This window comes from Alosa pseudoharengus, unplaced genomic scaffold, assembly GCF_046254945.1.
Source record: "Alosa pseudoharengus isolate Yale_2024_CS ecotype anadromous, Long Island Sound unplaced genomic scaffold, YU_APseudo_1.1 YU_APseudo_1.1_scf_5, whole genome shotgun sequence".
Lineage (NCBI taxonomy): Eukaryota > Metazoa > Chordata > Actinopteri > Clupeiformes > Clupeidae > Alosa > Alosa pseudoharengus.
In genome coordinates this window covers 41,323,871-41,336,370 of record NW_027468837.1, presented here as the reverse complement: position 1 = coordinate 41,336,370, position 12,500 = coordinate 41,323,871, and the positions used below count along the sequence as shown (strand labels likewise).

Below are 12,500 nucleotides of genomic sequence, written 5' to 3'. Positions count from 1 at the left end.
ACACCACACACACACACACACACACACACACCCCACACACCCCACCCCACACACCCCACCCCACACCACACCACACCACACCACACCACACCACACACACACACACACACCACACCACACACACCCCACACCACACACACCCCACACCACACACACCCCACACACCACACACACCACACACACCCCACACACCACACACCACACACACCCCACACACCACACACACCCCCCACACCACACCACACCCCCCACACCACACCCCACACACACACACACACCACACCACACACACACACACACCACACACACACACACACCCCACACCACACCACACACACACCCCACACCACACCACACACCACACCACACCACACACACACACACACACACACACACACACACACACACCACACCACACACACACCCCCCACACCACACCACACACACACACACACACCCCACACCACACACACCCCCCACACCACCACACCCCACACACACACACCACACCACACCACACACATACACCACACCCCACACACACCCCACACACCACACCACACCCCACACACACACACCCCACACCACACACACGGAGGTAACATGGTGGGGTGTAGAGAGCCAGTGTGGGAAGTGTGGCTCTTATAGGGACCTGTGATGTCACTGTTGGAAGTGTTTGTGTGTTTCTCATGGTTCAATATGTGCATCGTGTGTGTGTGTGCGTGTGTGCGTGTGGTGCGTGCGTGTGTGTGTGTGTGTGTGCGTGTGGTGCGTGCGTGTGCGTGTGTGTGTGGTGCGTGCGTGTGTGTGTGGTGCGTGCGTGTGTGTGGTGCGTGTTTGTGTGGTGCCTGCGTGTGTGTGGTGCCTGCGTGTGTGTGGTGCCTGCGTGTGTGTGCAGCAGTCTGAGGCGGTCGGAGCAGATGAGGCCGAAGCGTCTGATTCAGATCTGGATGAGGAAGCAGCGCTGCAGTTCTACAGAGGCCTGGAGGAGGGACTCAAACGCAAGCGCACAGCGCCCTCTGCCTGTGCGGGGTGAGTATTGCAGCTCCTCAGCCTCCTCACACAGCCCTGCTCCACCAGCAGAGAACTGCTCGCTTGAACCGTTCTGAGAATTTTGATCAAGAATAAATTGCTTTGGAACCGGAACAGGTTGGGGTATGGAACTAATAATGACTAGTCGTCTAACTACATGACTAGTCTTAGTCTAATCATGTTGACGGGACCATGGTCATATCATTATCCCAGCACATGCATGTCAGTATCCACTGTTGATGATGCGTCCTGGTTCTGATCAAAACTGGTGGAAATGCGGACTGGTTCACTAGATAGCACCATTATAGAAATTATGTCCCTTTCCCCTGTGTGTGTGTGTGTTAGTTTGTTTAAGCTCTCATTGTAATTGTGGAAATGATGTCCCTTTCCCCAGAGTGTGTGTGTGTGTGTGTGTGTGTGTGTGTGTGTGTGTGTGTGTGTGTGTGTGTGTGTGTGCTCAGTGTAATTGTGGAATGATGTCCCTTTCCTCAGAGCTGCGGAGGATGACGAGGTTGGAGATGAAGGCATGGAAGGAGATGCCAAGAGACGCATTACCTACCAGGTACCACATCACACACACACACACACACACACACACACACACACACACACACACACACACACACACACACACACACCAGGGATTAAAGTGAAAAAAAATCGTTTGACTGAACTTTTTTCAGGCCATAAATCATACGTTGTTCATATCTACCTATAGAGATAGCACCCCTTTTGCGGTCGCGACCTATTGGTTTTTAATGTACAAAAAGATGCAAACAGCAAAGTAAAGGGAGTATTCGCCTAATTCACATGGCGGCCATTGTTTAAACCAAAACGAGGCTACAGGGTACACTTACTATATAATTAATGCCACCTACAGGTGAATGCATAGAACATAACAATCCTATGGTTTGTGTACCCTGTAGCCTCGTTTTAGCCGCCAATGGCCATGTGAATAAGGCGAATTGAGAGTGTTCTTGATTGAGATTGAGTTTTCCTGATGAACAAAAATATATTTTAGTACCATCCCTGACCATTGCCGATTAGCCATTGCTGTTCTTTTCTACTGCAGCAATATTGTAGAAAGGCTTTAACACACTCTTATTTAATTACTTCAGGCCAAAAGTGTTTAAAGGGGAGATTTTTTTTCTTGTTAATATGCAATTCAACACCAAGTAAAATCTATAAAATCAAGTTTGCAAGACTTCCCATTTCCTCATCAAAGTAACGAATCAGAACATTCTAGGTATTGTTCATATTTCCATTGTTGCCTCATCCGCATTTAATGAAAACATGGTAATTTTGAGTTTTACAGACAACTCAGTTTTCCAATGAGCAGCAATACTGTGTGTGCTCATGCAGGAGGTCTGCGCATTTGATAACGACAATCTGGAGACGGCGCTTTTGTCTTCAGCAACAGATTGTATAAGGTTGACAAGAGGTTGCGATATGGTGAGGGACCGGTCGTGTTGCGCTATGAAAGAACATGCGTAGCCTACTTTCTAAATGTAAAAACGGTCAGCCATAGATAAACGTAGCCTAACTCTGTCGTGGTGGCTAGTTGCACCAGGTAGGGAAGATGAAGTGCACGAACGTTAACCTTATGTACGGTCTTCTGATTGGTGGCGCTAAAACGCTAAAACGTTTTCCTATTGCATCCATAAACAAATTTCTTGCAGCGAACCGCGCAAAATCAAACCCGTGGCACTTTAATGTCTTTACACACGATGGCTTGTTAGTTCTCCCCCGTTTCCAACAGCTGCCCATCTCCATTTATTTTTTTACTTTTGACACCTGCCTTCCTTTAGCAACGCATCCATGACAGCTAGTGGCCTTGCCAAATAGACGCACACAAATCATGACGCTAATATGCGAGGTTCTGGTAGGCCTACTGGTTATGGTTTTGTGCTATAAATTAATAATATTTTATAGCAAAGTTTTAAGTTGACTATTTTAATTGTATGGTTATTTTTTTTCAACATACACTCACAATACTGTCGTTAAAAGTGAGGCCTAAGCAAAATAGGCTACAAGGCCGTCTGTGCGTCACAAACACGACTGACCCCCTTACTCGACAGTTCGCGATGATGACAATATTATTATTATTTTATGTTAACACGCTCAGTCAAAACCTTCCGTCGCAAATTGTGAAAAACATTGTTGTATGTCATTACAGACGGGATAGGCTACGGTTTATATTGCGTTGCTTTACACATAGCCTAATGTTAGTTGCATTGATTAAAAACTGTAACAATAATAGTAGCCTACATCGGGTGGCATAGCAGGCTATCTGTTCTAGTCATAGGTGACACCCAAAATGAATGACCTCCCCTGACAAGAGTTCGCGATAGTAAGAAATTGTCTACATTGATGCACGAAAAGAACACAGCTGCTTCTTCTCCGAATTCGCACATAGAGCTCACAATATCATATCCAAAAAAGTTAAACGGATTGGCCAACCTCATCAGTTGTCTCGATTGTGTCACTATAATCCAACTTTTAGACCGTTATAGTCCTCCATACGTGTTCTTTTTTTTAAGCAAACGCCCGAGAAGTGTGTACATAAACAAAGCGAAACTCATGGCTGACGTAGGCCATCTTCTTGAGCGGTCACTGATTGAGACACAGAAAGTTCTCAAGAACACTATTAGGTCTTTAAACATTTACCTAATATTTGTAGTTGCCTTAAAAAAGGAAAAGCAAAAGGTGATAAGCCCCCCCCCCTCCTATTTTTTTTCTCATCGGATCTGCATCGATCTCAAATAGACATTTCTAAAATCAAATTGACGGAAATCCGTCCTACGACGGAGAACTTTAATCCTTGCACACACACACACACACACACACACACACACACACACACACACACACACACACACACACAGTCTGCTCCTGAGTATGACTAAACTTTTACTGAGAGTTACTGAGACATGAGTTTGTTGGTATGCATTAACTGGAAACAACCCAGACCAATGCAACAGTCATTATCCTGCAACGTTATCACAAGTGAAACTACGGTCATTATCCTGCAACATATCCATATACACATCCGTACTCAACATTATGTTTATAATACTGAGTACGCGACTATGAGCCAGGTGTTTATAATGTTTATCCAGGTGTTTATAATGTTTAGCCAGGTGTTTATAATGTTGAGTATGTGAGCCAGGTGTTTATAATGTTGAGCCAGGTGTTTATAATGTTGAGTATGTGAGCGAGGTGTTTTATAATGTTGAGCCAGGTGTTTATAATGTTGAGTATGTGAGCCAGGTGTTTATAATGTTGAGTATGTGAGCGAGGTGTTTATAATGTTGAGCCAGGTGTTTATAATGTTGAGTATGTGAGCGAGGTGTTTATACTGTTGAGCCAGGTGTTTATAATGTTGAGTATGTGAGCGAGGTGTTTATAATGTTGGGTCAGGTGTTTATAATGTTGAGTACGTGACTATGAGCCGTCTATGGATTCTCACATGCTTGTTTTGTTTTGTGTTCCAAAGATGGCCAAGAACAAAGGACTCACCCCCAAGAGGAAGAAGATCGACCGCAACCCTCGTGTCAAACACCGGGAGAAGTTCAGGAAAGCTCAAGTCCGCAGAAAGGGACAGGTATGTTACACGCACACACACTCTTACAGAAATCTGCAGTTGATGTCTTTTGCATAAACACGTGACCATGACAGACCCAGCTGCATTTGTGTGTGTGTGTGTGTGTTTGAGGTTTTTTGCATTGCTCTGTGTGTGTGTGTTTGAGGCCCCTTCCTGAAAACTGAGTGTGTCCAAGATGCGTTTCTGAAGTGTGTGTGTGTGTGTGTGTTTCAGGTCCAGCAGGTGCAGAGGGAGCTGACCCGCTACAGCGGAGAAATGTCTGGAATCCGGGCCGGGGTCAAGAAGAGCATCAAACTGAAGTAGCCAATCAGAACCAGACATTGAGACCCCCCCTCTTTTTTGTGTGTGTGTGTGCGTGCGTGTGTGTGCGCATGAGAGTGTTTACTGCGTGTGTGCGTTTGTGTACTGTGTGAACTTTGACCCCACTCTTTGTCTGCTCATCCGTGTATTGCGGACTAAGCTGCTGTGTGATCCGCTGTAGTGATTTGTATGACCATGAACAGAATTCCACATAAAGACCGCGTGACCACCACTTCCACGGCCTCAAGAGTTTTACTGTCAGAAGCAGCGTCAGAAACCAACCCCAATAATACACATCCCAACAGATCACTCAAACACAGAGCTTTGCAGGGCAGGAGTCTCTCAGCCTAGTACAGCCATGTAGGATGCAGTATATAAGTATGGGGCCATGTAGGATGCAGTATATAAGTATGGGGCCATGTAGGATGCAGTATATAAGTATGGGGCCATGTAGGATGCAGTATATAAATATGGGGCATGTAGGATGCAGTGTGTGAGTATGAATCCATGTAGGATGCAGTGTGTTGCTATGCCGCCGTGTAGGATGTAGTATGCAGCCACATAGGATTCAGTATGTTATGTTGGTATGCAGCCATATAGGATACATATAGGATTCAGTATGTCATGTTGATAGTCTGTGTGTAAGATGTAGTATGTCATGTTGATAGTCTGTGTGTAGGATGTAGTATGTCATGTTGATAGTCTGTGTGTAGGATGTAGTATGTCATGTTGATGGTCTGTGTGTAGGATGTAGTATGTCATGTTGATAGTCTGTGTGTAGGATGTAGTATGTCATGTTGATGGTCTGTGTGTAGGATGTAGTATGTCATGTTGATAGTTTGTGTGTAGGATGTAGTATGTCATGTTGTCATGTTGATAGTCTGTGTGTGGTTGACCCTGTGGAGAAGTCCAAGGTTCTGGAATGAGCTGGACAGAATGAGGGCGTGCCGGGGGTCATCAGAGGAAGAGCGAGCAGCCAGAGATGCCCAGTCCACCAGGGGTCACAGTTGCCCAGTCCACCAGGGGTCACTGTTGCCCAGTCCGGTTGTCCTCCGGCCGGGCCGCCCTCCTCATCCCTGCAGCATGAAGTGGTGATGAGCGGTGGCGAGGTTGCTGACGATGCGCTCCTCGATCTCCACGTTGTGGCGCGCGTCCTCGTCGGAGAGCTGCAGCTCGTGCTGCTCGTCCCGCGTCACCACCACCACGTAGCCGCGCCGCGTGTCCAGCACGTTGGCCACCACGGCCTGGTGACGGTACGTGTCCAGCGCGCGCCGGGCCCGCTCCAGCAGGATGCTGCCGTCCGTCTCCAGCTTGAAGGAGATGATGAAGGCCTGAGGTGCCCAGTCCCGCACCAGCGGAGACAGCATCTTAGGGACCATCTTCATGCTGATCTACACACACACACACACACACACACACAGAGCATCTTAGGGACCATCTTCATGCTGATCTACACACACACACACACACACACAGAGCATCTTAGGGACCATCTTCATACTGATCTACACACACACACACACACACACACACACACACACACACACACACCATCTTAGGGACCATCTTCATACTGATCTACACACACACACATGACCAGGGTGGACGTCAGACACACACATACTCATAACAATCACTCTCTACACATACCTGTTCCAAACATTTACACTACACACTCCTGCTCTAAACAATCCTTGTGTGAGGTCACTGAAGATGCACTCAAACAACAACCCCATGACAGAGTTGGAGGCCTACACACACACACACACACACACACACACACACACACACACACACACACACACACACACACTCTCCTCCGCCTGCCCTGCGACCCAATTGGGCCAAAGGAGGCTACAGGTACAGCTCACCTGAAGGGGTCCGTTAGAAGACTGGATCTTGTGCTCTGGCATCTCGGACGCCGGGATGTAGAAATCAGACACGGCAGCAGCCAGATAGAACATGGCTTTAGAGCCTGCACAGATAGAACATGGCTTTAGAGCCTGCACAGAGAGGAAAGAGGAACTCACAGACCTGTCATTCATACAGCGGAAACTGGGAGAAGACTGATAATGTACTCACTATTGAAACCCTTGTAATGTTACAGGAGTATCTCAAATCTTCAACCCACCTGTACCGCTGAGGCTTACACACACTTACATTATAAACACCTAGCTCACACACTGGACTTGTAACCGGAGGGTTGCCGGTTCGAGCCCCGACTAGTGGGCCGCGGCTGAAGTGCCCTTGAGCAAGGCACCTAACCCCTCACTGCTCCCCGAGCGCCGCTGTTGTTGCAGGCAGCTCACTGCGCCGGGATTAGTGTGTGCTTCACCTCACTGTGTGTTCACTGTGTGCTGAGTGTGTTTCACTAATTCACGGATTGGGATAAATGCAGAGACCAAATTTCCCTCACGGGATCAAAAAAGTATATACTTATACTATATACTTATACCGCTGAGGGCTTACACACACACACACACACTTACATTATAAACACATGGCTCACACACTCAACTCACCTATACCGCCGAGGGCTTACACACACAAACACACACGCACACACACGCACACACGCACACACGCACACACACACTTACATTATAAACACATGGCTCACACACTCAACCCACCTATTCCGCTGAGGGCTTGCGCTGCAGCTTTGAGGAGATGAAGGTAGTCGGACAGCGTGCTGAACTCCACGGGCAGGAGCAGTCCCGCGGCTTTCACCGCCTGGTAGCGCGTCAGCACGGCCGCGATGTTGGCCAGCGCGCTCTGGTCCACCACCACGCGGGCACACTCGGGCTCCACGGTGAGCGCATCCAGCAGGTTGATGCCCGAGTAGAGCCGGGTGTACGGGTACAGGGAGCGGTGCCGGTGGAGGAAGATCACCGCGTAACCAGCGTCCAGGAAGTACTCCGCCGAGGAGGCGCCCCTTCGGCCGCTGCTGAAGTTGTCCAGGAACCGGACAGTTCTGGACTCCAGAGGCACTTTGGTTCCGCCTGAAGTGATGAGAACGACTCGGCGTCCAGCCACTCCGTGGCGCTCTGCGAACTCTGCCATCCGACCCCTCAACTCCTCCACTTGCGAGGGCACGGCAAACTCCTCCGCCAGACTCCCCTCCGCTGCGCCTGACGCGGGCGGTTTGGCGTCTGCCATGGCCTGTTGACATAACACGACAGCGTAGAAGAGGTGACATCGAATACCATCCATGTGTTGGCCCTCCTCTTACCCATCTCATCTGAAGTCCCATCCTCGACTGCCCTATTACTGTCCCCCTATCTGGATTCCTGGCCCGTACAGCCTAGCGACCCATCACCTGCCTATGACAATTCTGCCCGGATTCCTGGCGTCTCTGCCGACCCACCACATGCCCCATGACAACTCCCTTCCCCTGGACAAATCCAACGCTGGACTATTTGAACTTTCTGTCACTAAATCAGGATTAATGAATTATCAAACCAGATACGTAATCACCCCACCTCTTGTAACTTTCTGCTCAAGTGCTTTTTAACACCATGTCTTATTCTCTACACCTGACTATTATATGCATTTGTCATGTATACAGACCTTACTGTCCTGTATTGACCTTAGGCAGATGGGTCAGGCCCTTGAGTCGTGGATCTGCTCGAGGTTTCTTCCTATATGTATCTCCAGTTCTAGGGAGTTTTTCCTCGCCCCTGTTACCCATGGGCCTCTCTCTTTCTTTTCTTTTCTTCCTTTCTTTCCTTTTTCTCTGATTGTCTACATTCTGTAAAGCGCCATGATACATGTGTAATGTTTTGGCGCTCTATAAGCACAATCAATTGAATTGAATTGAATACTTCGATCTATAAAGTCTACACACAGTGATGACAAGCGAGTAAGTAGGCTAAAGTTCACAGACTATAAATCTCAAGGTGAACTTGAATTGAAAACACAGTGAAATGTCACACACTAAAGTTCGAAATTAACAGGTGACATCCGTCTAGTATGATTTGACTACGCTAACACAGTTTTTATCAAAGACGTTTACGAGCTAATCCCGTCAGAGAGCATGTACAACTCACCTAAACCATGCTAGCTGTCCACAAACAAGGAAGTCAGGCTTGGATTCATTAAAACGCTAACATTAGCTACACATTTGGATAAGCGTGCAAGGGTACTTGTCATTTTCATTCAGTAACCATGTCCTTACTTGTTAGATGGATCAAGATCACGGTGTTGTCACTAAAGTGTAGTGGTGTTTACTTTCAGACACTTCAATCTCAGAAATAAGTTGGTTGCGCTATTTTGCTAGCTCTCTTGCTGCAACAGACCTGCTTCGGAAGTTTTCTCATTGCACGCCTGTGATGGCTGGGATGGAGAGTGAAATTTAATGTCACTCCTGCAATGGAGGGCAACCGTACTGCCACCTGCTGTACTGGAGTCTAACGACAAACCAGGACGTCATTACAACCACTGGGAGGCGCTATACACTCAACCTTTTTTTGGAAGGCCTCGACCTTCTCTCTCTTCAGGTCGAATCCCACCTGAGTCTTGCCTTGCACCCTAAGACCTTAGCTAAAGGTTCTCAGTGTTGCAGGCTATAGCAAGTGGTGTGCTCCTCCGGAAATGTTTGTGCGCGTCATTGACACATGGTCCCAGTTGTTGGGGAGCACACGAAAGCCTCCAATGTGTGCGTTGATAACGCAATTCTTGTCACGAGCCGTTAAGGACCCCAGACTTGGAAGCATGTCACAGACTTAAGGGTCTCTTCTTTAAGGACCCCTTGGTTGATAGACACTGCAGAGTTACCCAATACTAACCTACAGATCAACTAAAACAGTGTTACTCTTTAAACCATTAGACAAACAACAAACAGATAGATAGATAGATAGATAGATAGATAGATAGATAGATAGATACTTTATTGATCCCCAGGGGAAAATTCAAGAATTCAATCATGTGTAGCATGACTGTTTCCCACGTTATAAAACAAATTCATTATTCATCAAAGCTTTTATCTTATCTGGTCACTAGTATAGATCATAACTCACCATAGATCATAAACTTCAAGGTTCAAGATTCAAGAAATGTATTTGTCATCTGAGTGAATGTACAGATAGGCCTAACAATAATGAAATGGGCGTTGCAGCAACTGTACAAAGGTAAGGAGAGGATACTTTCATACAGCCTGCTATAAAAGCATGCCAGTCCGTGCTGGGTGTCACTTAAGTATTCATGGTCAGCATGACCTGCTGGATAAAGCTCCTTAGTCTCTCAGTTCTGGCTTTGAAACAGACACTTTCCAGAGGGCAGCCATTATAAAAAGTAAACAAATATGCTACTACTATTGTTGTTGTTTTTGTTTTTGTTGTTGTTGTTGTTGTTATGATGAAATTCAGACTTGTTTGTTAGGGCTTATTCGAAAAAATATGTATGAAAAAATATGTATGATAGAGGCTGGTGCTGAATGTATGATGGAACTAGTTAATGTTGCTGTCTACAGTAAACTGATGCGCTGCGTGATACTGATTAACATTGCGTCGTTATTCGTCTCATGCCTAAAAGTAGTTCCGGAGTTTGAGAGCAGCGCGGAGCGTGCGTGTAGTTCCCGGATGTTGGATGGTGAGAGAAAGACGAACTGGAAAGGCGGAGAAGCCGAGGGACGCCACGGACACACCGGTTAGGGGACAGCGGCCAGAGCCCACCAACAACGGACTGCAGAGACTCTTTAACTGAAAGAAAGGAAACTTTTCCCGCTATTAAACAGAAGATAGGGGAGGGGAACTTACCTAACTCCACCTGGACTGATCCCGAACAGCAAGACTGCCAGTTGACACAGCCAGGGTAAGTGTAACGTTAGCGTTCAGGGGGATTGAAGTTGAAGTGAGGCCCGTGAAATGGACGACTTTCAGGCGGAGGTGGGTCTAACTGAAGTGTTGGGGATTGAATTTGGATGACAGGCCTCAAGAGTTTGAGAGTAGGGCAGACGGGGACACCACAGGTAACGTTAACGTTATGGTTTCAGCTAAAACCTCAGTTAACTTACCTGAGCATGCGAGACAACTATTTTTCAGCTAGCTGCCGAATGTTACACGTCTAGCAAAGGTTAGTTAACGTTAGCTCACTGGTAATTTACAACTCCATTAACGTTAGATAGGTGGCCTTTTTTTCAGACCACTTAGCGCGTTTTGCTGTTTGCGGTAAAACCTAAATCCTGTTGTCAATATTGTGTCAAAGATAGCTGGCTAGCTACAGTTAGCCAGCTAACCTAGCTGACGAGTTAAATGATATTGTCGTATTGATAGCTTGACATATGTTGATTTGCTGTCTGAGTTAGAAAGCCAGTTGTCTGCTGGTCGTCTTTTGTAACGTTACTGCTAATGACATTTGTTTGTTTATTTTCACATTGGCCGTTGTTAGCTAAATGAAACCATTAGTTTGTGAATCAGCTAACTTAACGTTACGTTAGCAAAATAATGTTGGTGAGTGTGCTTTAACGTAACGTTACAGTTGACAGTTGCTTACTAGCCAGCATACACACCTTTTAGCTCACGCTTTGTGCCGCTGGAAACCAGCTAGATAACGTTACCTGGCTGTCTGGCTTTTTCTTTCGTCGATGTCTGCGGTAGGACATAGTGTAACATCAGTATTATTTCAACAAGATTGTTAGCACACCGAATATGCTCCCGTGGTGAAAACCTAGAGCTAACGTTAACGTTTGCACACCCTAATTAAGTTAGGTCGCGAGCTGGCCAGATCATCGCTAGCTAGCCCTTTTTCACTAGCTTGCTCGTGCGTGTCATGTTTCCCGGTGGAAAGCTAACGTTGTAGAGTTAAACTTCCTTCAGTGGTGATAGCATAATGTTGCTGAAATGACAGACTTGGTGGGAAATAAGGCTGTTTGGTGTTGTTTTTTTGTCTGTGTGAGATTGGTAGCTTGTTAGCTCCAGTCGGGTAGCTACTGCAAGAATAGACACCGAGCGTCTCGTCATCAGCTGGTGGAATGCGCCCCGCTGTCTGTCAGTGCCGTGCCTATTGGCTTGGTGGGATTTTCCCTGTTTCTCAGCCGTAACAGTATGCCTACATGTGATAATAAATGGTGGAATTAGTTTGGACATTATGCACACACGATTTGCGTGGAGAGGCGTGGTTCTGTGGTGGCGGTAACGTTACAGTTATTTATTTATTCCAGTCATTGACATTCCAACGAAACCAATGCCAGCGACGCCCCCTTTTCGCGGGAATTCTTTCTGCGCACCTGAGATAATGGCTTCATTGGTTTGCAACTCAGTAAAGTTTTCTTAATTATTTCTATATTGCAGGGGAAAGACACTGCTAATTAATTATTGGGGAAACGATCTGGCGTCAATTTAAATAAGAACAAAATGCTGTCCGAAGGTGTTAAATTGTGTTCTTTAATTCGGGGATGCAACCCAATGGTTATGACTAAATGTTACCCTACCAGTGAAATATTTCGACACATTAGTCAGTACACGAAATATAAGTGCAGAGAGACTGAAGATGAGTATTTAACCACTCTTTGCTGTTTCGGCTGTCAGGGGAAGATGGCCAGTTAAAGATCAATATTGTCATTAGT

General features: G+C 46.6%; 3 protein-coding genes across 4 annotated transcripts in view; 2 read left to right on the top strand and 1 right to left on the bottom strand.

Annotated features, from left to right (window-relative positions):
- utp3 (UTP3 small subunit processome component) overlaps positions 1-5,168 on the top strand; it is a 10,613-nt gene extending 5,445 nt beyond the window's left edge. Inside the window, exons 13-16 of the mRNA XM_076268078.1 lie at positions 899-1,032; positions 1,525-1,594; positions 4,529-4,636; positions 4,850-5,168. Coding sequence (XP_076124193.1) covers positions 899-1,032; positions 1,525-1,594; positions 4,529-4,636; positions 4,850-4,939 — 402 coding nt within the window. The 3' untranslated portion in view covers positions 4,940-5,168. The remainder of the gene's footprint in view (positions 1-898; positions 1,033-1,524; positions 1,595-4,528; positions 4,637-4,849) is intronic.
- On the bottom strand, positions 4,983-9,262 carry ppcs (phosphopantothenoylcysteine synthetase). Of its 2 annotated transcripts, none has more exons than XM_076268081.1 (4): positions 8,986-9,262; positions 7,570-8,098; positions 6,808-6,911; positions 4,983-6,327 (listed from the first exon to the last, which is right to left on the bottom strand). In XM_076268081.1, exons 2-4 carry the CDS (start codon positions 8,093-8,095, stop codon positions 6,007-6,009), a joined length of 951 nt encoding a protein of 316 aa, XP_076124196.1. In that variant the 5' UTR covers positions 8,096-8,098; positions 8,986-9,262; the 3' UTR covers positions 4,983-6,006. The 2 variants fall into 2 exon arrangements, with proteins under 2 accessions (XP_076124196.1, XP_076124194.1); XM_076268079.1 differs by having other exon boundaries at positions 9,114-9,262.
- A 1,295-nt stretch (positions 9,263-10,557) lies between these two features.
- The window catches only part of foxj3 (forkhead box J3), a 139,052-nt gene continuing 137,109 nt past the window's right edge, over positions 10,558-12,500 (top strand). Inside the window, exon 1 of the mRNA XM_076268077.1 lies at positions 10,558-10,747. The gene's annotated coding sequence lies outside the window, so the exon portion shown is untranslated. The remainder of the gene's footprint in view (positions 10,748-12,500) is intronic.

What these genes read in the sequence shown, in the direction of transcription:
- ppcs (XM_076268081.1), bottom strand. Translation starts at nt 8,095, where the DNA reads ATGGCAGACGCCAAACCGCCCGCGTCAGGCGCAGCGGAGGGGAGTCTG. An exon ending in GCAAGCCCTCAGCGGAATAG is followed by an intron (nt 6,912 to 7,569) that starts GTGGGTTGAGTG and finishes CTATCTGTGCAG; the next exon opens with GCTCTAAAGCCATGTTCTAT. An exon ending in CTTCTAACGGACCCCTTCAG is followed by an intron (nt 6,328 to 6,807) that starts GTGAGCTGTACC and finishes GTGTGTGTGTAG; the next exon opens with ATCAGCATGAAGATGGTCCC.